Raw genomic sequence first — 27,446 nt, 5'->3', positions numbered from 1 at the left:
ATATGGATGATGTGTTGTTAGCACACAAAAATAAAAACACATTGCTAGAATGTTATGCCACACTTACAAACTTATTAAAAAATTATAATCTAGATATAGCAATAGATAAAGTACAATTAAATTTTCCAATTAATTATTTAGGAGTTCTATTATCCTCAACCATGGTCCGTCCACCAAAAAATTCAAATACGAGTAGATCAACTCAAATCACTTAACGACTTTCAAAAGTTATTAGGAGACATAATTTGGATAAGGCCTTATCTAGGCATACCAACAGGAGAGTTGGGACCTGTATTTGATATCCTAAAAGGTCCATCAGATCCAAATTCACCCCGCATGTTAACGCCTGAAGCAAGAAAGGCATTAAAAATTATTGAAACGTGTATGGAAAATATGCATTTGGATAGAATTGATGTAAGTTTGCCTTTATTATTTATTGTAATACCAACAAAAAATATTCCTACAGGAGTATTTTGATAAGAAGGTCCATTATTATGGATACATTTATCTTATTCTCCTAACACTATTCTTACTAGGTATCCTGAGGCTGTAGGACAATTAATACTCAAAGAAAAAAAAGCAACAAAAGGAGTGTTTGGAATTTCTCCCAATAAAATTTTTACTCCATATACTATGGATCAAATTGATGAGTTAGCTAATGAGTTAAATACTTGGGCAATAATCATGTATAAATCTAATGTTTCATTTGATAACCACTTACCATCTAATCCTTTATTGTCTTTTTGGTCTTCGCATCCTATAGTTTTTCCAAAAATGACAAGAAAAACACCTATCATGAATGCTCCAAATATATTCACTGATGGGCCAAATAATGGTACAGCAGCAGTAGTTACCCCTGATCAAACTTATACATTTTTAGTACCCAAACAATCATCTCAAAAGGTAGAGCTTAATACAGTATTACATTAGTATACTATATTTATTGATTCTAAAAAGCTGTTAATTTTAAAAAGGTATTTAGGTACTGAGGCTGTAGCCCAGTGGCACATGAGGCACTGGGTTCAGTTCTTAGCACTGCATTAAAACAAAACAAAATAAAGGCATGATGTCCATCTACAACTACAAAATTTTTTTTAAAGTATTCAGAGATTACTTCTTGAAATGTTTACATTATAAAATGTTAGCCTTATCAGAAATATTAAATTGTTAAAAATGTATATCCTGAAATTGATGTATCATTTGTGAAATGTTAGTAACAAACATAATATGGAATGGCTTTTGCATTTGTTGTGATTTAGTGAGTGATAGTGATTCAGTGAAGATACTTTATTATCTTCTATTTACAGATGAGGAAAACAGTCTTAAAAAGTTTTAGCAGAAATGATGTAAGTAGTGTCAGGGAGCATTTAAACTTATCTGGTTTATATAATTCTGTACTTTCAGATCAGTATGATAAGAATAATAGCTTTTAGGGAGGCATTTTGCTTGTCCTATCTGTTTTCCTATGTTTAATTCAGTATAGTGATTTTTATTTATTTATTTATTTTGGTATCAGGGATTTAACCCAGGGTCTTAACCACTGAGCCACATCCCCAGCCCTTTTTGTTGTTATTTTTTACTATTTTATTTTTTAGTTGTAGTTGGACACAATACCTTTTATTTATTTGTTTGTTTGTTTTTAATGTAGTGCTAAGGATTGAACCCAGTGCCTTGCACATGCTAGGTGAGCACTCTACCTCTGAGCCACAAGCCCAGCCCCCCCCCCCCCCCCAACTTGCCCACTAGGTTGCTTAGGATTTTGCTACATTGCTGAGGCTGGCTTTGCAGTTGTGATCCTCCTGCCTCAGCCTCCCAAGCTGCTGGAATTACAGGCATGTGCCACCAGGCCAGCCCAGTAGAGTAAATTTTAACATTATTTAGAGGTATACAAAGGAGCCAGGTGGTGCATGCCTGTAATCTCAGCGGTTGGGGAAACTGAGACAGGAGCATTGTGAGTTAAGAGCCAGCCTCAGCAAAAGTGAGGCACTAATTAATTTAGTGAGATCCTGTCTCTAAATAAGATACAAAATAGGGCTGGGGATGTGGTTCAGTGATTGAGTGTTCCTGAGTTAAATCCCCAGTATCTGCTCCCATTTAAAAAAAAAAAAAAAGGATACAAAGGACTTAGACCTATTTTCTCTCCTCCAGAAAATTTCAAAGATCTGAATATGCCATTTGCAGTTTTTAAAAATTTGTTTAGTTGTTGATGAATCTTTATTCATTTATTTATATGCAGTGTTGAGAATTGAACCCAGGACATCCGTAGGCAAGCGCTCAACCCCAGCCCACCATTTGCAGTTTTTAAGGATAGTTGATGAACTGCTAAATAACTAAGTATTTATTCTTTGTTTTTCATTGATATTACATGCCTGTCTTGGCATCTTCTCAGAGTTCTTTGTCTTCCCATAAAGAATTTTGGAAGGCTTTTAGTGTAAAATATTTAAAATTGGACTTAAGTTATGATATTACTATTGTAAATAACCTAGTTACTTTAATTAACATAATAACTGTCCATTTTAAAAGAGGAAACAAGCCCCTGTGTTGTAACAGTTCTTTTAGGGAAAGAAGAGGGAAAAGTTACATGCTGGGGAATAGAGAATAAGGTAAATAAAAGGAGAAAATTTTGGTGGTATGGGCTGTCAGAGTGATATGAAGTTCCAAAATATAAAGTTTGTTTGGTAAACTAATCATGCTAACCTATATTCAATTTTTTAAAAAATAAATCTGGCCTGAATTTATGACACTTTAGACTTGGATCATCCCATGTACAATAACAGATACTATTTTTTGCTTAAATAAAAAGTTTGCCGGGAGCAGTGGTATACACCTATAATCACAGCAGCTCAGAAGGCTGAGACAGGAAGGATCACAAGTTTGTGGCCAGCCTCAGCAACTTAGTAAGATACTGTCTCAAAAAAAAAAAAAAAAGACTTCGGATGTAGCTCAGTAGTAGAATGCCCCTGGGTTAAATTCCTAGCACGTCCCCTCAATTATGTTATTGCTCTTGAATTTAATATATTAGTAGTCTGGTAGATATTAGAGATAAGCAAGAAACCTCATGGATCTAAAAATTCAATTATCTTCCTTTAGATATGTGATTATTATTTTTCTTCATTAGCTTATATTCTCCCTCTCTTCCTAGGGTAGACTTAGAAGAAAATCTGAGGTTATGAAAATATTAAAGCATTTATTTTCTTGAATATTATTTAGACAAAGCATGATTTATTCATTATTCTAGAACATTTACTAATTATGTAACTGACACTTTGCAAAGTTCTGTGTCTTGATTCCTAAATGCTCTTTTCCTTTTATATAATATGTATTGCTTACATAAGTTCTGGGTCTCCTTTGTCTCATGACCATATCCTTTTAGGACTTCCTTTAGACTGCCTGAATTGGGAGATTAAATAACAATATAGCAAAAAAGCAAACTTAAATGATCTTTTGCTGGAGGTTTTTGGGTTTTCTTCCTGAGTGCCATTTTTGTTTTATCTATATTTGCACTACCAGTTATTAAAACTATAAGAAGTGATGAAAGAAATGGGCTCAGATTCTTTGTTCTTCCACATCAGGAAGGAATATCTGTCTGTTGGCTGATTTAAGTCTACTTAAATCACAATCCCAGTTGTGACCCTTGGGATTTTCCTTACTGCTCACCTTTTTCCTTCTGATGATATATAAAAGAATGGAAGATGCGAGTCCAGAGATAGTAGTTGAGAGTGGAAATTGATAGCCTTGGTGCTTGTACTTGGGCTTTCTATATCAGTTGGCTTATAGTGAACTCGGGACCTACTGCCATGTTAGAAACCATTCTGTCGTGCTTGGTTTGTTTTTGTTTTGTTTTCATGCCAGGGATTGAACCCAGGGGCACTTAACCACTAAGCCACATCCCTACCCCTTTTTATTTTTATTTTTAATTTTGAGACAGGGTGTCACCAAGTTACTTATGGCTTCACTAAATTGCTGATGTTGGTTTTGAACTTGTGGCCTCCTGCTTCAGCCTCCCAAGCCACTTGGATTATAGGTGTGTACCACTACATCCAGCTTGATTGGGGTTTTTGAACATCATCTGAATTTATCAGGTGAATTGTTTTCCATAGATGTATTTGACTTAAAGATATATGCTTAAGATTTGTGTGTGTTAATGTGGACAAAGACCATTTTAATGGAAGTGAGGATGTTATGATAAAAGAAGAAAAATTAAAAGTGAGTTTTTCTTTTTGCATTAATAGACAGGCAGTGGTTAAAGGTTCTCTTCCACATCCTTTTGCCTTGACGTTATTTGAGGACACATTGTACTGGACTGACTGGAACACACATTCCATTTTGGCTTGCAACAAGTATACTGGCGAGGGTCTTCGTGAAATCCATTCTAACATCTTCTCTCCCATGGATATACATGCCTTCAGCCAGCAGAGGCAGCCAAATGGTAAGTGATCTTAATTTTTAAATTGTAAGTTGGAATAGCTTTGTAGCTCTTGGATGTCTGGCTTTAGTGAGAGTCAGGAGAAAGGACATATCTGAAGGTAGTAGGAAAATATTTAAAAAGGGAAAACATTGAAATGTAATTCAGGTTAAACAATAACCTAAATCATTTGTATCCTTATATCTATCACTGTTATTACCTTGCACGTTGTTTGGGGTAGAGGTAGTGGAGGTGCATAAAAAAAATTGAGATAACTCATTTGCTATGCTTATACACAAATGTATTTCTTGTTCATTTTATTTCTCTGTGGGCGCTTGCATGTATTCATGTGCGAGCATTTAAAAAACACTTTTCTTGAATGGAAAACACTGTTATTCTAGTTGGTAAATTTAAGCACCTCAATTTTGCTGAATGAAGTACCTGAATAAACAATTCCCTGCATATCTCCCTACCTCCTCCCCCACCTTTAAATTTAGTTTTGCTTCTATTTTTGGTCACCTTTTACGATGACTTGGGCTGTGTCTGTTGACAATGACCTCTTGTAAGAGAGGAATGGAATTAGGCTTAAAAGGAATATGAGAATGTTAAGTGTTTGGCACTTGTGTGTAAATAGATGTCTGGCATGTGTCTGAATATATTTCAGATTGTGTTCTGTAACCAAAAATGAAAAGCTTTTGGGTTATGTGTTTCTTTGTATTAGCTCTCTCCATTTAGGGGGAGTTAGTCAAATACTGGATGTGTTATATTGGAATCTCATGATCATGAGCCCATAAAAATATTTAAAACTGTATTGTGAATTACTCTTTTGTTAAAAAAAAAAAAGAAAGAAAGAAAATGTTTAGTCACTTGTGAAATTTTTATTCTCTTGGTCACCCTAAGGAGAAATTTTTCCTCTGTGTGTGTGTGTGTGTTTTTAATGTCGTTGTTGATCTTTTAGTTTTACTAGTTTGAAAATTTGCAGTTGTCTTTGATGTTACTCTCCTCTTTTCGCTCATATTCCATTGGTATGCATCTTATGTTGAATTTTTTAATTTGAATATTATTTGACATTCATTTCTATAGTTTCTACAAATTTACTGATTGGTTTTTTCTGCTTTAATTTTTTTTCCTCTTTTAATCAATTCTGCTCTCTCTTCTGTTAATCTTTCCAAGGAACAGCTTTTCAACATTCTCCTTTTCTTGGCTTTCAGTACCTTCTATTGCAGTGTGTTCCTGTCCTGTATGCTCATTAATCTTTAGTTACTATTAGTCAATGGAAATCATAACTTCCAACTGTATTATTCACCTCATACCTTACTCAGTGTATGGCCCCCAAGATTCTGTTCATAGGAATTTAATACATTTGAAATGTCCTGTACTTCCTGTCTTGCAGGCTCCTGCCATGTCCTCTATACTCCATGAAGCTTTTCCTCAGTTATTTAAACTTCAGTGACTTATTTCATGTTTGACTGTATACTTACATATAATGTGCAAGATTGCATTTAATTTCCTTGTTTTATTATTGATTTTACCTTACTGATTAGATTGTGAGGATCTCCTACTTTACTTTTTTGTTTATTACTTTTTGGATCTAAAGTGCTAAGTAAATTCTCAATGATTAATTCCTTGCAGATGGTTTGGTAGTCAAGCACCTGGATGACATTTGGTAATAATTGTGGTTTATCACAGTTTTTCATGTTATAGTTGTTAACATTTGTGTACTGAGAGTCTGGGAGGTCATCCTTAATCATTGTGATTTATATTTGACAGCTACAAATCCATGTGGAATTGATAATGGTGGTTGTTCCCATTTGTGTTTGATGTCTCCAGTCAAGCCTTTTTATCAGTGTGCTTGCCCTACTGGGGTGAAACTCCTGGAGAATGGAAAAACCTGCAAAGATGGTAAGAAGGAAAACATTTTATGACAGCAATTGAGATTCTTTTTTTTTTAATATTTATTTTTTAGTGTAGTTGGACACAATACCTTTATTTTACTTATTTATTTTTATGTGGTGCTGAGGATTGAACCCAGGGCCTCACATGTGTTAGGTAAGTGCTTTACCACTGAGCCACAACCCCAGCCCAGCAATTGAGATTCTTTATGATTTATTTCTCTATAGTAAACTCTACATGTTATAGTGCTTTGGGAGACTAGTTACTCACAAATGGTTATATAACAGGAGTGTTTTATGGCATCTTTTGAATACTATTTAATCAGTTTTAATATTTTAAGAAATGTACTATTTTGGGAAAAGATAGGTACTATTTCTTTTCTGTCAGATTTCATAGTTACCGATATCATAGCTAATTACTATGGGAATTGAGTATTATATCTCATTAAATACATTTTTAACTATAGGTGGCACTTGTAAGTAAAGAGCCTCTATAAAGGCAAAAATGTTTATTAAACCGTTTAGCTATAAAGAATATCATGGAATAAATATATTTTATAACAATGGTTGAATGATATTTTTAATTGCATTTTTAATGTTAGAGAAGTGCTTCCAGAAGAAGAAAAAAATTCCATATTGCACTTTGCCTCTTCTCCTTACTTATTCTTAATTCCCTATATAGAGAGAGCATGTTGGAGAAGTGTACTGATTTAGGACATTTCAAGGGACTTCTGATTTGGAAGAACACCGTTCTTCTCTTTTTCTTCTTAATGAGAATATTATTCTTCATTCTTACCCCTATGGATTACCATCTGGTTCTCTAGGAACCAGCAAGACCTGGTAAAAAAAAAAATTGTTATGTTTAGCAGTGGCTTCTTTATCTAACTATGAAAAGCAGAAGCCTTTATTTCAGCGAAATAGAGAGTTCCTGGCAAGGAGGTCAGGGAGTCAGAAAAATGGAATTGAGTTCATGTACTAGATGTTTGTTATGACTTGGCATTGATAAATTGTCCTCATAGTCAAAGGTGAAGCAGGCCGACTGTAGTCTGATAGTTTCCATGGCAAACAATAATTTGGTTTCAATTTAAAACAAAAGGTTTTTGTAACGTTGCTTTTTTGTTTAAAAATGTAGCTTGACTTTAAAACAGAGGATTTATTTTAGCAATTGTGTTCTCTGTCTACTGCCTCACAGTTTTTGCAGATGTACATGTTTAACAGTTTTGAATTTTAGGCATACATTTGTCAGGTAGAGTAGACTGAAGTTAGCTATTATGTTTTGATCATAATACCCATATTAACAGCTTTATGACTTATTCATTTGCTGAGTTTTGACTGGTTTCTTTTGGCAGTCAGCAGGACCAGTGAATTGTATAGTATTCCTAGTTTGTACTTGATATATGGCATTTTGGGATATTCTTTCTCCATGTTAGAGTTCATTTGTAATTAGCTCTGGAGTTAAATAGCTGATGTTATGTTGAGAGGTGTCATTCCTCTAAGTTTTTACAAATATAATTCCAGATGGATGCTTGAAGTTTATATACCCGTATTTTCTTTTGGACACTTTTTTTGGGGGTGGGTGGGTTAGGAATTTTTTCTTACTCTTTTAGTTGTCAGTTCGCTTATTGTTTTTAATTAGTGTTTTGTAGTTACATGATTGGTGGTGGTTTACTTGAACACAAAAAATGAAAACAGAGTGAGCTTAATTTTCTCATTCCCAGTTATCTTTTATTGAATCCTAATTTAGGTTAAAAACAGTTCGTAAATAAATCCCATTTAAAACTCAATGAAATAAAAATTTTAAATTTTTATTCATTTTTTAATAGTACCATCCTGATTTTTATTGAGTACTTATATGCTTAGTATCTTCCTGAGTTTTATATTTATCTCCTTTAATTTTCACAGCGACCTTATGACATTTAAATGTAGAAATGAGGCTAGAGAGAGTCTATATTTTGCTTAAGTTTGTATAGCTACTTGAATCAAATTGGATTCACTACTCTTGCTACCTCCCCCCCCCCCCCACTACTCTTACTCTTAAACACAGTGTTATGTTTATCTGGTTCCCTCTCTTCATTGCTTTTTCCTTCTCCAAACTTCTCTTGTCCTCAGTTATGTCAGGTGTTGCCTTGTATTTCTTTGTTAAGACTGCTTTATTAAGATCTAATTCATATTCCATAAAATTCTTCCATTTCAGGTGTATTATTCAGTGATTTTTAATAAATTACAGAGTTGTTTAACCATCACAATACTGTAATCCAATTTTATAACATTCACATTGAACTCAAAGATTTTTGTCCTTGATTTCTGTAGCTTTCAAAACATGCTTCTTGAACAAAGGCTCTGTATCCTACATCTCCTTCTTCCTTTAAATATTTAGCTACTCAGAAATTACTTAGTCATTTTTGATTACATTTAATAAGTAATTAGATAGCTGGGTATCTAATTAATGAAACCAGGAAGTGTTTTCATTAATTCGTCCAATTCTTTATTTGGAGAGGTTAGCCATTATAGAGCTTGACCTCAAATAAACTCTTTCTATTTCATTGTGTTAGTTTTCATTTCTACTTTAAAGAGAACTAATTTCCTTTTGTACTCATGTATTTTATATTTCTTAAAGAAGTTCTGCGTTCTTTCTTTAGAGAGGCTAAATTTTGGCTGTGGCTTTCAAGTGATTTTTTTTTTTTTCCTTTCATTTCACTTTGTTGTTTTAGGTGCTACTGAATTATTACTTTTAGCCCGCAGGACAGATTTGAGACGTATTTCTTTGGATACACCAGATTTTACAGACATTGTTCTGCAGTTAGAAGACATCCGTCATGCTATTGCCATAGATTATGATCCTGTGGAAGGCTATATTTACTGGACTGATGATGAAGTGAGAGCTATACGCCGCTCCTTCATAGATGGATCTAGCAGTCAGTTTGTGGTTACTGCTCAAATTGCCCACCCTGATGGTATTGCTGTCGACTGGGTTGCACGAAATCTTTACTGGACTGATACTGGTACTGATCGGATAGAAGTGACACGGCTCAATGGAACCATGAGGAAAATCTTGATTTCAGAGGACTTAGAAGAACCCCGGGCTATTGTATTAGATCCTATGGTTGGGTAAGAAACTCTGCTGATAGTAAATATGTCTGGTGTTTGTGTTTCCTGCAGGCATCTAAAAACATCAACTCAGACAATGTGAAATACATAAAGTTTATGTTAGTTTTAATAAATAGTTTTTTAATGGCTGTTTTTAGAATATAATGATTGGAATAAAATCTCAAGTTAGAGAATTTCTAGGGTTTTTTTTTTTTTTTTTTGCCTCAGATGTCTTAAATAATTTATCTTTCTAAATTAAGTCCATATTTGCTGACTTTGGGTGTTGTCTGCAGATTTTGCTCAGATTGCATCATGACCATGAAAAATGTGGAAAGAAATTATTTTCAGAATTCTTTCCCTTCCTGTTGAAGATTTAATTTCATTCCATTTCAGTATTTATGGTAAAAATATTATCTTACTTCATATTTCTCCAAATATATGAATGATTTGGTTTCTAAAACCTTGTGAGGCCATATAGCTTTACTCCATTTTTTGGGGGGAGGCGGGGAGCATACCACCCGGACTTTGGTCTGAGGTAGCACAACTTTCTACATACTTCCAAATGTTATTGTGGGATTCATTCTGGGGATGAACATAGTGACAAATTATTATACCTCATTGTATACCAATAATCATCCAGAAGCCACAGGAATGACTTGGCTTTTCAGGGAGAATTAGACGAATTCATTTTGTCATCTGGATATTCCTACTAGGATAACTTTTTTGTCAGAGAATGATAAGCATCAAGAAAGTTCATGGGAAGAGGCACACAATATTTTTTAAAAAATCATGAATAAATATGGAATCTTATTGGGAAGCATTTTCAGGATCAGTGTAGAAACAGTGTTCTATCTGAACATTCCCTGCAAGCTTATCTACTTCTATTATAAGTTTCTTAAACATAATCTTCACATGTGAAGACTATGTATGTGTTATTTCCTTTTCCTTCTATGGCATTGACTCATGATAACAGTGTAATATGTGTTGTGGATATCACTTCTATTTTCTATTTTAGGTTCAATTTCTGTATACTTCTGCAGGTACATGTATTGGACTGACTGGGGAGAAATCCCGAAAATTGAGCGAGCAGCTCTGGATGGTTCTGATCGAGTAGTGATGGTTAATACTTCTCTTGGTTGGCCAAATGGTTTAGCCTTGGATTATGATGAAAGCAAAATATACTGGGGAGATGCCAAAACAGACAAAATTGAGGTTTGTTTCTTACTTTTTTACTTTAAAACCAGTTTTGTATGTTTTTGACTTGGTAGTAATTTGGTGCAGATACTCTGGCCTCTTAGTAGTTTTCTGGGGTACGGAAGGTGTCTTTTAGAAGTTTTACTTGATTTCATGTTTCTAGGGATAATGTATTATCTTCCACCTAGTCCCATGATTTCCAGGTTAGGCTGGTATGAGAAAGGGAGGTTCATTTATTTCTAGTCTTAAAAGCTAATGTGATTGTCCTCATTTTGGATAAAGCCATGTCCTGAATTTCCAATAGGCAGTTTTAGCAAACTAAAATTTTATTCTGTTACTGGAAGAGCTGGCTGTCCTAATTTGGGAAAATAAAGCCCATATGTGTATGTAACTTTTGTTGGTGTTACTGGTATAAAGGCAGGAGGTGAAATATATTAAATATTAAGTGGTTACATATAAACACTTTTTAAATTAATTTGTGGACTGTATGGGAGAGAGATTAATTAACCAAAGCTTAGGAAAAATATTTACCAAGTGGTAAAGTTGTTTGTGGCAATCAGATAGAATTATGGTGAAAATAACCAGTAATGAATATTTTATCACAGTGGTTTGTAAATATATCCTTGATATTGATGTAACGTTTAAAATTCACAGTTTGAGTTAGGCTGTGTCAAAGGTTTCATGTATCACAAACTTAAGACAGAGTTAGAATCTTATTTTTCCTTTGAGGGATGCATGACTTCCTCCTTCTCATGTAAGGAAGGGCCTTGAATGGCTCTTCAGGGAGCCACTGCACATATCTTACATATAGAAAATTTAGGCTCTAGACCAGTTATTTTAGGAAGGTGGTTCTGTGATGCTCTAGGAACTCTGAGGGAATAATGAATTAAAGGGATTTTCTTCCAGAGTGGAAAGTTGGAATAGAAGAAATCCATTAGTATTCCACCAGGCCCAGACACTGAAAATGGCATCTCTTATTTTTGCACCGGGTTTCCATTAACAGAAAATCCTGTATATACTAACTATATAAAATTTCTCCCTGTTGTGTTTCACTGTACTTCCTTACCTCCTTCTTAAATCCAAGCTAGTGTTTGAATCTTGGAGGACAGTGCTAATGAGACACAGGTGATGGATTTACTTTTCAGATACACTGTTAACTTAATTTGGATCAGCTTGAGTACAAATTACCCACCTAATTCCAGCCAGTTCACTATTGTGTGTTGTTCCTCAGCCATGGACCATACTTGAATGTGTTACCATTAGGAAAACAGTTTAAAGCCCAAGTGTACTAGAAGCATGTCTGTAGCAATGAAATTTACATCAGGAAAGAACACTTGATTTATTATCTCATAGGGATTTTTAAAATTCCACATTTAGTCTTTTTTTTAAGCTTCTTATAACTTTTTGATTAGCTTGAAAATAAAAGCATTATTTCTTAATGGGAAATTCTCAAGTCTTATTTTCCCCACTTTAGGTATATTTAATACTTTATATATAGCAATTTATTCCATATCACAACTTTTTAAGGAGGGAGTCAGAAAAAGAAAAGAGTTTAGGTTCTGAGTAGCAGTGATTAAAAATGAATATTCATTTAACAATATAAAATATTAATTAAACAGAATTTATTTTCTTTAGTTCACAGTGAGAACAGGTCTTTTTTTTTTTTTTTAAAGAGAGAGAGAGAGAGAGAATTTTTTTTAATATTTATTTTTCAGTTTTCGGTGGGCACAACATCTTTATTTTATTTTATGTGGTGCTGAGGATCCAACCCAGCGCCCCGTGCATGCCAGGCGAGCGTGTTACCGCTTGAACCACATCCTCAGCCCGAGAACAGGTCTTAAAATTAGTATTCCTTCTGGCCTCCTTGTTCTGTCTTTTTGAATTGACCTGTATAAGTGAACAGTGGTGTCATTGATCCCTCACCTCTTCTTTCCTTCTTCCCTAAGTGGAACCGGCATCCTTAACCTACCTTATTTTTCTTCCAGATTTCTAGCACATAACTGTTTGTTATTTGTCTTCTTAATGACAGGTTGTTTGGTGTTAGTGGTGAATGTACTTTCATTAAACTATATACATAGGACTTCCCCTTATTGTTTCTCCTGGAGATTCTGATGAACTTTAACTAGTTTAACAAAAACTTTTGTTGTTTTCCTTTCATAGGCTCTAGGAAATAGTAGAGCAGATATTATTACTTGTTCTCTTCTCTACAATGAGTAAAATTGCCTGTACATGACAAACTAAAGAAAGCAAAGCTCTTCATCTAAATTAATCTTGTGTAATTTGAGAAATACTTAAGTTTTTCATCCTGAGAATTGTAGCAGTTATGGGAACAACTGTCACCACCGTTTCATCTCTTTTTTACTTGGTTGTAGGTAGAAAATATTGAATTTGTAAACTTTTTGAAAGAAATACAATTTTTAAAATGCTTTTAAGCCATGTGCAGTGGTACACACCTGTAATTCCAGTGATGGGGGAGACTGACAGGAGGATCACAAGTTCAAGGACGGCCTTGGCAACTCAGTGAAACCCTGTCTAAAGAAATAAATAAATAGAAAGGGCCAGAGTATAGCTTGGTGGTAAAGTAACCCTGGGAAAAATAAACTACAGCCAACCAACCAACAGCCAACAAACAACAACAACAACAAAAACCCCACTTTTTTACCTCAAGAAGTAGTCCCTTACAGCTTTGTCATGACCATGAATGGAATGGGACTGTAAAAGAGTATCAGGTTGTGATTGTGGTAACCCTGTCCTTTTCTAGAAGACTTCAAATTTTTATATGGGAACAGACTGCTATGTATGTGTTAATAGTACACGTGAGAAGAAAAGGAGTTGTTTGGTGAATTGTTAATGTGAATTATTGTATGGCAGTGTAAGGCTCTTATGTTTTGAGTGGAGCCCTTGGGAAGAGTTCAGAATGCTCATTCACTCAGGTTATTGTTTCCTTGGTGGGGATGCCTTGGATCAGCTTCTTCCTTTCTCTTTTTATAGGTAGCGATGTGGCTAAATGCTGGCTATATTAGGGTTTAGATCTAAGAATTCGGTTATCAGGGTAAAGGAATGGGGAACTATGGATTTCAAACTTGATTGTTTCACTTATTGTTATAGGGTTTTAGAAAGAATTAATAGATTTACCTCAGATGTAAGTAACATCAGTTTTCGGAAAGAGAAGCTATACCTAGGGCATTGCTAATGATGTCACAATAAAAAAAAAAGATGGTGGATATGCTGCTTTAATATAAAAATGTATATGTGAAGATATGTCTTCACTTGTCAGCTGATATTGGCCACTTATCTCTAGGTGTTATTTAGAAGGTATTGACTGGTACTTGTTTCTTTTTGTTTTTCATTACATTGAAATGATTTCATTGCCTTTTACAAACAAACTTTCTAGTTTACTTTTTTTGTGTTGTGTTCCAGCACCTTCTAGTTTTTATTAGTGCTCTAGGGCCTCCTGTATTAATAGGAAGAACACTTTTCTGCTAGTGGAAGCCTTTATTTTGCATGACCCTACAGTACTCAGAATAAAATGCATCTTAAGAACATTCTCATTTAGTCATTTTTTTCTGCCCAAAACATCTGTTGTACCTAGGATCTACAGTACTGCTTTCCAATAGCAAAGAAATGTTATTGGTATTTGAAAGTGTAAAGCATTCCTTGCCATGATATAAAATTCAGTACGTATTGTTAGCTTGCTTGTATTTTCTTGAGGATGCTTTTCTCATTGTATTCCACTTTAACTGAAAAAAAATTCATGTTAAATCTTCTTTCTCCCACCCCTTTATTTCTGAGCTTTGCTGACAGTGCTGCAACACCCGGCAGTTACAGGTAAAAAGAGAGCTTTTCAAGTCTACTTTAAGATCTTGAGGATTTATTCAAAATCTCTGTTAATATAAGTTTCCTTACTTTAGAGGATATAATATTCATAGGTAGTTATGTGCAAATCTAATTACACCTGGCACAACTTTGTTGGGAAACAGACAGAGATTATTAGAACTTTTAATGCCAAGAATTTTTGAATAAAGAGTGTATTATTGTCTATGATGTGTGCTGAAAAAACTTGGCATTTGGTGAATGTTCTGTTTCATATTCTAAGCCTGAAATTGCAGGGCTACATTTTCCTCTGATGACAGCTTCCTCTGTTTTATCAATACCCTAATAAGGAAATTTGTTTCCCAAGTATTCAGATTTCTTTTTGAAGGAATTTCTTTGTCTGGAATCTTTAGCTGGCATATTGTGAAAGTCTGTCAAAACACACAAGGATCTTTTTATGATTTTTCCTACTGTTGATTTCTAGGATTAATTTTCTTAAATAATAGTAACAATTATCTATTGTTGAGATAAGTTTTTCTGATTATATAGCAAGTATCAACAAGAAATCCTTTTGAATCTTGGCCAGTTCATAACATTCAGTCTTCCTTAAAATTGATTATACTTTCAGTTTGAGAAATCTCTGAGATAGTGAACTTCAGCTTCTGAATCTTTTGTCCATTTCTGCTATTTTACCACACATATGTATGTGTGTGTGAATATGTATTCTTCCCCCATCTTTATGTCATATGATCACAAAATGATTGATAAACTTTATCATTAGATTTGTCACCAGAGTACTTTGATTGCAGACCTGTATTCATTGAGTTCTGAATATGGTGTTGTTGTATTATATCATTTTGCAGGTTTTTTTGGTGGGAATGTATCTCATGAAAATGAATTTGTGAATTCCTTTTATATACAGTTATCACAGCATCATTTAACTTGTTATAACCTCAGTAACCAAAGCAGTACATCATTCAGTTATATGCTATTGTCTCATTTTTCACTCTGCTTATCCTAGCTCTTTTTTTAAAAAAAAACAATTTCAAGTATATAATCAGAGAAACTTACTTGACGATAGGTGTAATTATGCTGTCCTGAACTGCCGTGGCAAACCCTAGAGCCTCACCAAACAAAATGCTTTGCCTCAATTAGGAGTTTTTGGATAGTTTCGTAAAATTAAGATAATTAGATACAAGTTAAGACTTAGCACTTTAGTGATCAAGTTTGAACTTGCCTTTGAACCATTTTTTAAAATGAACTGTTGGGCTGGGGATGTAGCTCATTGGCAGAGTGTTTACCTAGTATGTGCAAGGCCATGGATTCAGTCTCCAGTAACACAAAAAATAAAATAAATAAATATATAACCCCAAACCCCCCAAAAAGGTCAACAAATAAAGTGTACTACTGTTATACTTTTTCAATTCATGTTTAATGTAAAACCATTGAATATTTGTGGAAGTGTTTTTAGTTTCAATGTGATTATTTTTAAAATACTTTATTCCTTTGGTTTTTGTAACTCATGAAGGAAAAGAATATTGTTTTTAATGTCCTACTTTTGTAGCAATTTATAACAGTATTTAGTAGTAAAGAGTGGTAATCTCTAAATCTTTTTTAAATTTTTGATACTGGACATTGAACTAAGGGGCACTCAATCACTAAGCCACATCCCCAGCCCTATTTTGTATTTTATTTAGAGACAGGGTCTCACTGAGTTGCAAAGCTTTGCTATTGCTGAGGCAGGTTTTGAACTTTGATCCTCCTGACTTGGCCTCTGAGCTGGTATCTAAATTTTATTGAAACAGTTTTTTAAGTTGTCAATGGACCTTTATTTTTTTTTTAATTTAAAAAAGTCTTTAAATTTTTAAAAATATATATTTTAAAATTATAGATGGGGGGCTGGGGTTGTGGTTCAGCGGTGGAGCACTCACTTAGCACGTGTTAGGCCCTGGGTTTGATCCTCAGCACCACATAAAATAAAAGTATTGTGTCCAACTACAACTAAAAACTAAATATTTTAAAAAATAAAATAAAATAATATATGGCCACATTACCTTTATTTTGTTTTGTTTTTATGTGTGCTTATGATTGAACCCAATGCCTCACATGTGGGAGGCAAGCTCTCTGCCACTGAGCCACAACCCCAGCCCTGGAACTTTATTTTTATTTATATATATGCAGTGCTGAGAATTGATCCCAGTGCCTCACTTGTGTGAGGCAGGTGCCCTATCCTGAGCTACAACCGCAGACCTATTGAAACATTTTATAGTATTGGACCCTACCTTAGTTTTTGTTTGACACTCCCCTCCCCCATTCAACAGGGTGACCTTAGATAATACTCATGATTTCTGGTCTTTGTATTTTGGACAATAAGATCCTTTGAACCAGATAATATATAAGATTCCTTGTAGTTGTAGCTTTTCCAGTGTTACTGTATTAACTGTTGTCTTAGTTTAAGAATGGATAGTCTACTTCACTTTGGGAGAATGTCAAAAAAAATTTATAACACAGATGATATGAGTATTTTGTTTTTTTCTTTCAACTCTTCCTTATTTGCTATGGATGTACTCCCTAGTTAAAGAGAACTTCTTGTTAGGGGTTTCAAACTTTAGTAACTTAATTTTACTGAAATAATATCCATTTAGATTTTGTACTCACCTATATACAGTCTACTCCATTACTAACATGGTTGTTAAGTTTTAATAAGTGTTTTAAAGCTGTTATTTGATCCTTGCCAAGCATATTAATGTGTCTTTTTTTAAAGGGAGTCCATATAAAATATTGTTTTTCAGTCCGAAGATTATTTAGACTAGTGGGAACCTACTATCATTGTAAAAGGTCATAGATGTTTTATTTTTATTGTTTTTAGAATGATTGGAAAGGGTAGGTGGACAGAAAATGGCAAAGGTCATAGTAATTTAAACTTGGGAAGCATAGCTGGTAGGTATTTTAATGTTTCAGTTTAAAGTTATCAACAGCTATTTAAAGATTCTGGGTCTACTTATTTTTAGAGTTATCTATGATGAACAAAGAATTTTCTTTCAGTTTGTTTTCTACTCTTTAAGTGTGGTGTGCAAAAAATTTAGAATTGGAAAGAATGTAATAATGCAGATCTGTAATTTTTTTTTTTACTGAACTCCAACATAGACTTTCCAAACTCTTCATTCATGGTGTTATAAACTTGTCATTAGGTTTGATTTGAAATCATTTATCATATTTTTGGTAGAATGGTATTGTTTTAGCATTTCACTTATAATTTTGAGCATTAGAAATCCATCAGACTTTTAAGGTTTTTAAGTAGAAATAAAATTAGAGGCTGTCTGTAATTAATGTAGCCTCTGTTCAGATTTTTTTGTTTCTGTTTATTTTTATTTTTGAATTGACTGTGATAACTTGGTTTTTATATTTTGTGAAAATATATAATATTGCTTTTGTTTAGCTACTGTGTTATTCCTAGAATATAGAAAAAGTCCTTCTGTGCCACATAGATTTCACTAGTGTGCAGATAGTAACTAAATATGTTTCATAGATTTTCAAAGTTTATTTTATTTGAATTAAAAAAAAGCTGTTTTTGGATTTCTTTCTACATAGTGTTCCCCACTCCCAACATTTCCTCTTTCTATCCAGGTGTCTCACTGAAAATTCAGCAATACTGGATCCTTTTTGTTCAGCATTTTTTTGTTGCTCCAAGTTATATATCTTTCTATTTAGAAAGAATAGAATTTGGTTTCCTAATTCTTATACAGTACTTTTTGTGTTGTACTCTTCTGTCTTATTTTTTACTGTTCACTTTGAAATAATTTCAGACTTAGAAAAAGGATAATATCTTGTACCCAGGTTCATTTTACATAATCAATGCAGTTATTAATGTTGATGCTTTTTTCTGTCACTCTTGCTGTGTTTATTAATTGGAATTTTGTAAGGAAGTGCTATCCCTTCTCCCCTGTTCACTTAATAAATTATTTACTTACAACAGTATGCATGGATGTTTATTTTATTCTAGAGGTTATATCTCCTTATGATTACTGTTGCAGGAATTGTCAAAGATTTGACATAGAAAACCATCTTTTTTTTTTTTTTTTAAGTTGTAGCTGGACTCAATACCTTTATCTTATTTATTTATTTTTATGTGGTGCTGAGGATTGAACCCAGGGCCTCGCACATGCTAGATGAGTGCTCTACCACTGAGCCATAATCCCAGCCCCCCAAACCATCTTTTAGTTGACTTTTCTATCCTTTTCACATGCCCCATCTTTTAAATACCTTTTTTTTGTTGTTGTTGTAGATGGACACAATACCTGTATTTTTTTCTTTATGTGATGCTGAAAATTGAACCCAGGACCTCACACATGCTCAGTAGTGCTCTACTACTGAGCCATAATACCAGTCCCCCATCTTTTTTAATTGTGATGAAAACCACGTAATATAAATGTTTCATCTCAACATTTTTAATTGTGCAGTACAGTAGTATCGACTGTATACACATTATTGTCAGTAGCTCTCTAGAATTTTGTCTTCTTGCAAGACTGAAACTATAGCCATCTCCTCTTTTCCTTTTCTCCAACCACCACTCTCTGGCAACCACCATTCTACTGTGTGTTAAGTACTTTATAGAGTTTAAGTACTTTATAGATACCTCATAAAAGTGAATCATGTATTTTTCTTTTCACAAATAATTTATTTTACTAAGCATTGTTCTCAAGTTTCATCTGTGTTGTAGTCTGTGACAGTATTTCCTCTTTTTTTTTGTTATTAAGCCTGAATGGTATTCTAATGTGTTTATATACCACATTTAATCTGCTCATCTGTTGATGTACATCAGTATTACTTCTACTTTTTTATTGTTGTGAATTGTAATACAACAAATGTGGGAGTGCAAAGATCTCTTTAAGATCCTGATTTCAGTTCTTTTGGATGTATACCCAGAAGTGAGATTGTGGAACTATATGTATGAGTAATTCTGTCTTTTAATTTTTTTGAGGAGCCACCATCATTTTAAAAGTACTTTCCAGAACAACAACATATTCCAGCTTTATCTTACATTACTCCTGTCTCAGCCCATCAGCTAGTTCTCCAAGGAGCCCTGTGTTTTGTTTTTTTTTTTTAAGAATAATAATATTTAAAATTCAGTATTTGGGCATAAGCTTTTTTGTATCGGTACTGGAGCAGTCTGCCTTTTATTACTAACCTATTTTTTTTTAACTCAAGTTTCAGATAAAATTTGTTCTGATTGTGCTTGAAAAAAATGAAAGGGAAGGAGACAGTTTTCCTTTGTTTACATGATGTTTTCTCCCTTAGGATTTATGTGGGACTTCAAGATAGTAGGGCTCTCAGAGAAGTATCTTGTGAAGCAATTGAGTATAATTGATCAAGGTGTTGTTGATATTCATCATAGTAATGCCTTTATTTGGAAAACAGTTCTTAATTATGTAATTTTACCAAATAATTCAGATTTTAGAAAAATTTGATAACCTTAATAATTCTGAATCTCAAAAAGAGCATAGTGAATTGCAGATGTTTAGTATTCTAAGCATGATTCTTACAAAAAATATTATAAAACTACCTGGTATAGCTATGCTACTTTTGTTCTTCTTTCATACTAAAAATCACTTGTATGAATTCATATGATATGTCTTGAACTTAACAGGTTAAGATGGTTTGAACATAGCACTGTAACTTACGGCTCTTTTTGATTTTATTTTTTTTACTAGTTATACATGACAGTAGAATATATTTTGACACATTATATGTATAAGGAGTGTAACTTCCCATTCTTGTTGTTGTACATGATGTGGAATTACATTGGTAAACACAGGAAATTAATGTTCGATTCATTCTTTCTTTCCTATTCTCATTTCCCTTCCCTTCATTCTCCCTTGTGTAATCCAAAGTACTTCTAATCTTCCCTACTCTCCCACCCCCTTATTGTGATTTAGCATCTGCATATCAGAAAAAACATTTGGCCTTTGGTTCTTTGGGATTGGCTTATTTCACTTAGCATGATAGTCTCCTGTTCCATCTAATTACTGGCAAATTCCATAATTTCATTTCTCTTTATAGCTGAGTAGTATTCCATTGTGTAATTGTACCACATTTTCTTTATCCATTCATTTGTTGAAGGGCACCTAAACTGATTCCATAGTTTAGCTATTATGAATTGAGCTGCTATAAACATTGATGTGGTCGTGTCACTGTAGTGTGCTGATTTTAAGTTCTTTGGGTATAAACCAAGGAATGAGATAACTGGGTCAAATGGTGGTTTCATTCCAGTTTTCTGAGGAATCTCCATACTGCTTTCCAGAGTAGTTGCACCAATTTGCAGTTTCACCAACAGTGTAAAAGTGTACCTTTTCCCACACATCCTCACCAGTGTTTATTGTTACTTGTGTTCTTGATAATTGCCATTCTGACTGGAGTGAGATGGAATCTTAGTGTAGTTTTAATTTGTATTTCTCTTAACTGATATATTTATATATATTTGTTGACCAGTTGTATTTCTTCTGTTCTTCCTGCCCTTTAAAAAAATTAATTAATTAATTATAATTAGGTATATATGAGAACAGAATGCATTTTGATTTATCGTACACAGTTGCAGCATAACTTTTCATTTCTCTGGATATACACAATGTAGTGTCCCACCATATGTTCAGTCATACATGTAATTTAGGGTAATGATATCCATCTCATTCCACCATCTTTCCTGCCCCCATTCCCCCTCCCCACCATTCCCTCCCATTTACTCCATCAAAATTCCTCCATCCCCACCCCCACCCTTATTATGGATCAGCATCCACTTATCAGAGAGAATATTCAGCTTTTGGTTTGGGGGGATTGGCTTACTTGGCTTAGCATGATATTCTCCAACTCCATTCATTTACCTGCAAATGCCATAATTTCTTTGTAGTCTTTTAACAGGTGCATGGTATCTATTTACTTTACCTACTGAGTAGAAAACATTTCTCTTTGTCACCTCTGTGAGATTTGGCATCATTGAAATCTTATTTCCATAGATGTTTATTCTATTTTTATTAAATTCCATTTATATTCAATTATTTTGTATCCCATAAAGTTGTATTAAAGAAAAAATACACTTCCCTAGCCTCTAATCATCTCTCTCTCATGCATAAACTTTTAATCAACTTCTTGTTTTGGATATTGTCTGGAATATTTAAAAAATGGTTTATTTTGAACATAATTTGAGTTTACTGTCTGGAACTCTAGCATTCCCACTACTGTTCATTTCATAATGGGTGCTTGGTTGTCTTGCTGTCATCTGTTGCTTGAACGTGTTTAGTCAAGTGAAGTTACATAGCAGCAATTTTGGTAGTAGACTGGCTGCATTCCAAGATTTCATGGGTAATTCTGTCTTGATATTTAATGAGCCGATGAAACTGCTGAAAACTGGATGTGATATCTGTAGAAAGTTTGCCCTTACCTTGTCTTTGTGCAGATAATATTATGGTTAACCTACATCAACTTCCTGTTGTAGCCTATATTCTCAGTGTGGTTTACAATATTTGGGGGTGCCTGAGAATTTTAAATTCAGGCCACAATGTGGTTGAATCAGATGAAACCACTGGAGTTTCTAGTACAGATTTGGAGTTAGATTTTAGAAATGACAGAAGCCTAATTTCAGTTTAACTAATTAAACCATTCTGAGGTAATGCAGTAAAGCATACTCTCAAGAGTTGCCAGATTTAATTAGCACTGACTCCACTTTTAAAGCATGAGGTTAATCTTCACCTAAAGTTTTTCATTTGTTCTGGGTTCAGAATGTTCAAATAAGCTTTTACAACTATTTATTTATTTTAAAAAAAATATGGACACAATGTCTTTATTTATTTTATTTATTCTTATGTGGTGCTGAGGATAGAACCCAGTGCCTCACATGTGCGAGGCAAGTGCTCTGCCACTGAGTTATAACCCCAGCCCCAACTATTTTTTATTTTATTTTAAACATAAGGGACTTAAATCCATATTTACAAACCTAGTAACCTGTCTAAAACTGTTACTTGTTGGATATAACTATAATAGTGATTTTCTTTGAGACACAGCAGTGTGTTCTTGCTTCACCCACCAAGTTGCTTCTGCCTATTAGAAAGAGATTGTATGGCCAAATAGTGGAGAAGCCAGTTTTCTAACACATGTGACAACTCTGCAAAAGTAATGGAGGATTTCAGAAAAAAATCATTGGACTTTGTATAAAGGGTAATGTCTAGTTCTGCAGATGCAAAGTCTCACAGTCAGATTTTGTTTAAGCTGTCAGTCCTTTAATCTCTTCAGAGAATCCTTAATATGCTTTCCACATCATATTAGCAACAAAAATGACAAAAGCATTTATTTATAACAACAGTTATCATCATCATTAATATTGCTGTTATTCAAGTGCTCTTACCCCTTATTTTTCTTTCTTTCATTTTTTTTTAATTTATGGAAAATTTTAGATATATAGAAAGCAGACTAAAGATCAACATGAACCACCTAGCTTCAACTAATACCAGTACCAGGCTAATATAGAGTACAACATGTCTTAAGGGAAGTGCCAAGGAAATGGTGGAAATGGATTCATTGATGTAACTTTTTTCTTGATACTTCAAAGAAATGGAAGAATTAGGGTTTGTTTGTTTGTTACTCTTACAAATGTCAGACTGTGTTTTGAAATGCAAACTTGTAAATGTGATATAAGAAGAAACTTCTTTGGTTTTTTTCATTAGAGACTTTTTTGGGGAGTGGTTAGTTTAACCTGTAGTGGAATTAAGTATCAGATAGCTGGGAGGAGGGAAAGACCAAATGAACAACATTTAATTGTTCATGACTTTCTGAGCATGATAGCTGTAGGCCAAGCCTGAAGGTAACAAGTATGATCTATAAAATAGGAACAGATTAATTTCATTGTAGGCTATATTGTCACCAATGTGAAATTCTAATCTGTACAATCCAATATGTACCACTAGCCAGATGTAGCTATGGAGTACTAAAAAGATAACTAGTCTGAATTGAGATGTACTTTAAGTAAATACATAATAAAAAGACCTAACTAACATCAAAGACCTCATAAGATCTTAAACTACTTTAATATTATATCTTGAAATGTTTTCATTTGGGATATGTTAGATTAAGTAAGACATATAGCATTATTAAGATTATTCTCTGCTCCCTTTCACTTTTTAAAATGTGGCTTCTTGAAAAACTAAAAATTAACACATAGTCCACATTTATGGATTGTATTCTATTTCTCTTGGAAAGAACTATTTCAGACCCATCCCTTTGTAACATGTGCAACAGATGAGAACAGAAAGAGAGGGAATTAGAAGAAACAATGTGATAATAAAATTGTTTTAAAACTCTTTAGCACATCTTAATTACATTGTTTAATTTGAAATGGACAGGAATTGATGTATCTTGTTTTAGTATCTTACTTCATTCCTGTCCTTTCTCCTCCTCCCAAAGAAAAGGGAAGGAAGAAAATCGGGAGTGGAGAACATAAAACCTTTTATTAGTTTTTGCTTTAAAAATAAGAGAGTAAGGAGTACCTGGAATGGCCTGTTTTCTAATGGATAAAACAAAATATCTTCAGTTGTAGCTTTTCAGATATTTTAGTTTCTGGCTGATGCCATTCTAAAATCCTTATTACATTTGTTGAATAGGTATTGCTGAATACCTCTCCCCTTTCCTTATTTTTTTTTCTTAAGTCCTTTGCTCCCTTTTCTTCTTCCTGAAACTCTTACTTACATAGAGCATCCCATTAACTCTGGGGGTAAGCTGGAGATGCAGTTCCGTGGTTGAGTGTTTCTCTAGCACACACAAGGCCCTGGGTTCAATCCCCAGTATCCCATCACACACCTCCCCCAAAAGTCTTGAGGAAGTAGCTCAGTGTAGAGTGTTCATGAGCCTGCACAAAAGGCTCTGAGTTCAATCCCCTTTAGGGGTTGAGGAATGTAGATCTTACATGATCAGCAAATGATTTGTGTCAGAAATTAAAATTTGGATTTCAAATATAAGCTCTATCATTCATTGAATACTCTTGGGCAATTTCTCACATGTGAAACAGAGAGGGAGTCACTACCATCACTGAATTATTTAAAGATTAAATAAAATAATGTTAAATATACCATACAATATCAGATATAGTAGGTGCTTTGTAAATGCTAGTTCCTGCTGGTTAAAATTATTACTGAAATGCTTTGGTCCTTAAATGTAAATAGCTAAATTTAATTATTAAACTACAGTGCTTCAAAATAAAAATCAATCAATAAATAGAAAAGACTATGTGATAATGGTCTGTTAAAATAAACAATAAAACCAATATAGAACTTTCTATTTCCTGGGCACCTTATTCCCATTTCCTATGCCTATTTTTGTTATTTGCTTTTGTTAGTTAACACAAAGTAATAAAAGATTAAACAAAAGGATCAGGTTGGAGTCTCCTTTTATTGCTCTACTAGACCCTCACCCCATCTCCCCCCAAATCAAATAACATCAACAATGACATCTAAAGAATGCAAATCACCATAGAAGATATGATAAATGCTAAGCATTTGGAACAGGGCCTCTTAGTGCTAAGGGATTACCACAATCTATCAGGAAGGTAAACTCTTCATATGAAAACCACAAAGACACCCTCTCCGGTTTATACGTAATCAGGAAAAATTTCAGAAAATAGTATTTGAAATCCATCTGGAAGAATTTGAATTTTGACAAACGATAAAGGTTTTCCAGAATCAAATAACATACAGAAGCATAGAATAAAAGATGCACACAATATATTTGACTGCTTATGAAAGAAATGCTTTGAATGAGGCAGAAAAAAACACATTGGAACTCAGAGGGGACAGCATGAAGCAGGTTATTTCCCTGCAGCAGGAATTCAATTCTAGGACAAAGAAAACTATAAAAACAAGTTGCATCTGAAAGCCCACTAAGGAGAATGACAGGACAAAGCTATTATGTCAGGGACATCTCATTGACCTTTGCCACCATGTTTAGATTGTTTGTGCTAAAAAGAAATATCTTATTTTAAATATAGAATATGGTTAGCAAAGCATTTCCAATTTCTGTTTAAATTGGGGCCAGCTATATTTCAGAACTCTGGGGGGTGGGGCTGTATTTAGAACACACCTACATAGCACTAACACCTCTGCTTGGGTCCAGTGAAGATATTCATTGACAGACATAGTACTACTACTATAACAGAGAGTGCTCCAACAAATTGGCATCCATAAAGACCATAAATAGTCTAACATTGCTTAGATCAGTTTTCCACTAGCTGAATTAACAAAATCAATGTTTGGTAATCTCAGCTACTTGATAAACTAAAGTAAGAGGCTTGCAGATTGGAGGCTAGTCTGAGCGACTCAGACTCAAAATAATTTAGTTTATCAAGTTGCCTAATATGTATGAGGGTTCAATCCTCACTATGACTAAAGCCAAAAAAAATCTTAGATCAACAATTAAATTTTAGTTTGATGGCTAACCTTTGAATGTAGTATTCAGCAAAATTAGTTTAATTTGTTAAATGTAAGCTAATATAGAATTATTTAAGATAGTACTAAAACTAGGAATAAAGTCATAATCCAATTTTTTTTTTTTTTTTTTTTTTTTTGCAGTACTGGAGACTGAATGCACTCTACAATGGAGGTGCATCTCTAGCCCTCTTTATTTTTTTTTTTTAATTTTTGAATCAGGGTCTCACTGTATTGTCCATGCTGGCCTCATACTTGCCATTCCTCCTGCCTCAGCTTCCCCATGTTGCTGGGATAACAGGGATGTGCTACCACACCCAGAAAATTAGAATTTTTTAAATATCCCATAAGTTTATAAGTAATAGTTAAAGAGTTTTATGATAAAAAGTTATTTAGCACCTGTGTTGGGTGCTCTTTAAAAGGATGATAAACTCCCTCTGATAGAGAACATAGTCCACTGGTAAGTATATTACATTTTAGATGTGGTATCAATACATTTTCTTGGAGTTGCAGATGGAGATATTGCAATAGAAACTGCCCAGACCTTAGACTAGAATTTATGATTTTGTCAGTTTTAAAAATGAGGTAATAGCAGAACTATAGAACATGGTAGGCTCTTTGAAAGGTGTTTCACAGAGAAAAATTCAGGAAATCTTCAAAAAAGGAAAGAGAAACTGGTGAAATAAAGAGATAAAAAGCAGTCCTGGTTATAGAAAAAGAAATAGGATAATATTGTGCCATAGAAGCTCAGTGAAGAGTTTTAGTGGGTGGTGAAGAATATTGACTATTAAAAAGAGGCAAGAGCAAAGACACAAACAAAAAAACCCAGAAAGTAGTCTTTGACCATTTTCAGCAGTTATCTCATCTGAGTAATAGTTGGAGGCCAGTCTCAAGGAGTTTAGGGAATTAATGTTAAAAGGTGGAGGCAGCTGTCACAGGTCATATTCAAGGAATAAGGCAGTAACAACAGTGGAGTAGTTATCAAAGGGAGCACAGAGTCATTTAACTTAGAGACAGTATCTTTCTAAGATGGGAGAATTTCTGTATGTTAAAGGCAAAAAGGAAGGGGGCTCTATATAGGGGGAAATTAAAGCTTCTGGGAAGAAAAAATGTATTTAGAAATCCTTGAAAGAGGGGTTGAAGAAAAGACACTTGAGACGAGATAATCTCCTTATTAGAATGGGGGCAAAAATAAGTTTTAAAGTAAACTTCCCCTACTAAAATTTCCTAAACTGAATATTTAGTAAAGGAAAGTTTTTTGTTTTGTTTTTTCACTCTGATTAGAATTTCTGGGCAACAATGATTAAATAGGATTAGGAATTCTTTTTTTTTTTTTTAATTATTTTTTTTAGTTGTTGATGGACCTTTATTTTTTATTTGCTTATTTATATGTAGTGCTGGGGATTGAATGCAGTGCCTCACATGTATGAGGCAAGGGTTCTACCGCTGAGCTACAACTCCAGCCCCAGAAATTCTTTTTATAGGAACTCTGCTTTTAAGAGGAGTGAAGAATGTATCTGTTCTCCAGAAGTGGATGGTATGCCATTGTTTTACATTGATTTAAGTTTTGGACAAGAACACTGTTCAGTGCAA

At 33.8% G+C, this 27,446-nt stretch overlaps 1 protein-coding gene across 2 annotated transcripts in view; it reads left to right on the top strand.

Annotated features, from left to right (window-relative positions):
- The window catches only part of Lrp6 (LDL receptor related protein 6), a 200,023-nt gene that overhangs the window by 76,709 nt on the left and 95,868 nt on the right, over positions 1-27,446 (top strand). For both annotated transcript variants that reach the window (XM_046435533.2, XM_046435532.2), the window contains exons 4-7: positions 4,233-4,429; positions 6,176-6,307; positions 9,009-9,405; positions 10,425-10,596. In XM_046435533.2, the coding sequence (XP_046291489.1) occupies positions 4,233-4,429; positions 6,176-6,307; positions 9,009-9,405; positions 10,425-10,596 (898 nt within the window). The remainder of the gene's footprint in view (positions 1-4,232; positions 4,430-6,175; positions 6,308-9,008; positions 9,406-10,424; positions 10,597-27,446) is intronic.

This window comes from Marmota monax, unplaced genomic scaffold (genome assembly GCF_021218885.2).
Source record: "Marmota monax isolate L192 unplaced genomic scaffold, Marmota_monax_Labrador192_F-V1.1 WCK01_AAM20220418_F8-fsc00012, whole genome shotgun sequence".
Lineage (NCBI taxonomy): Eukaryota > Metazoa > Chordata > Mammalia > Rodentia > Sciuridae > Marmota > Marmota monax.
The sequence above is the reverse complement of the archived record's forward strand: the minus strand, read 5'-3'. Positions and strand labels throughout refer to the sequence as shown.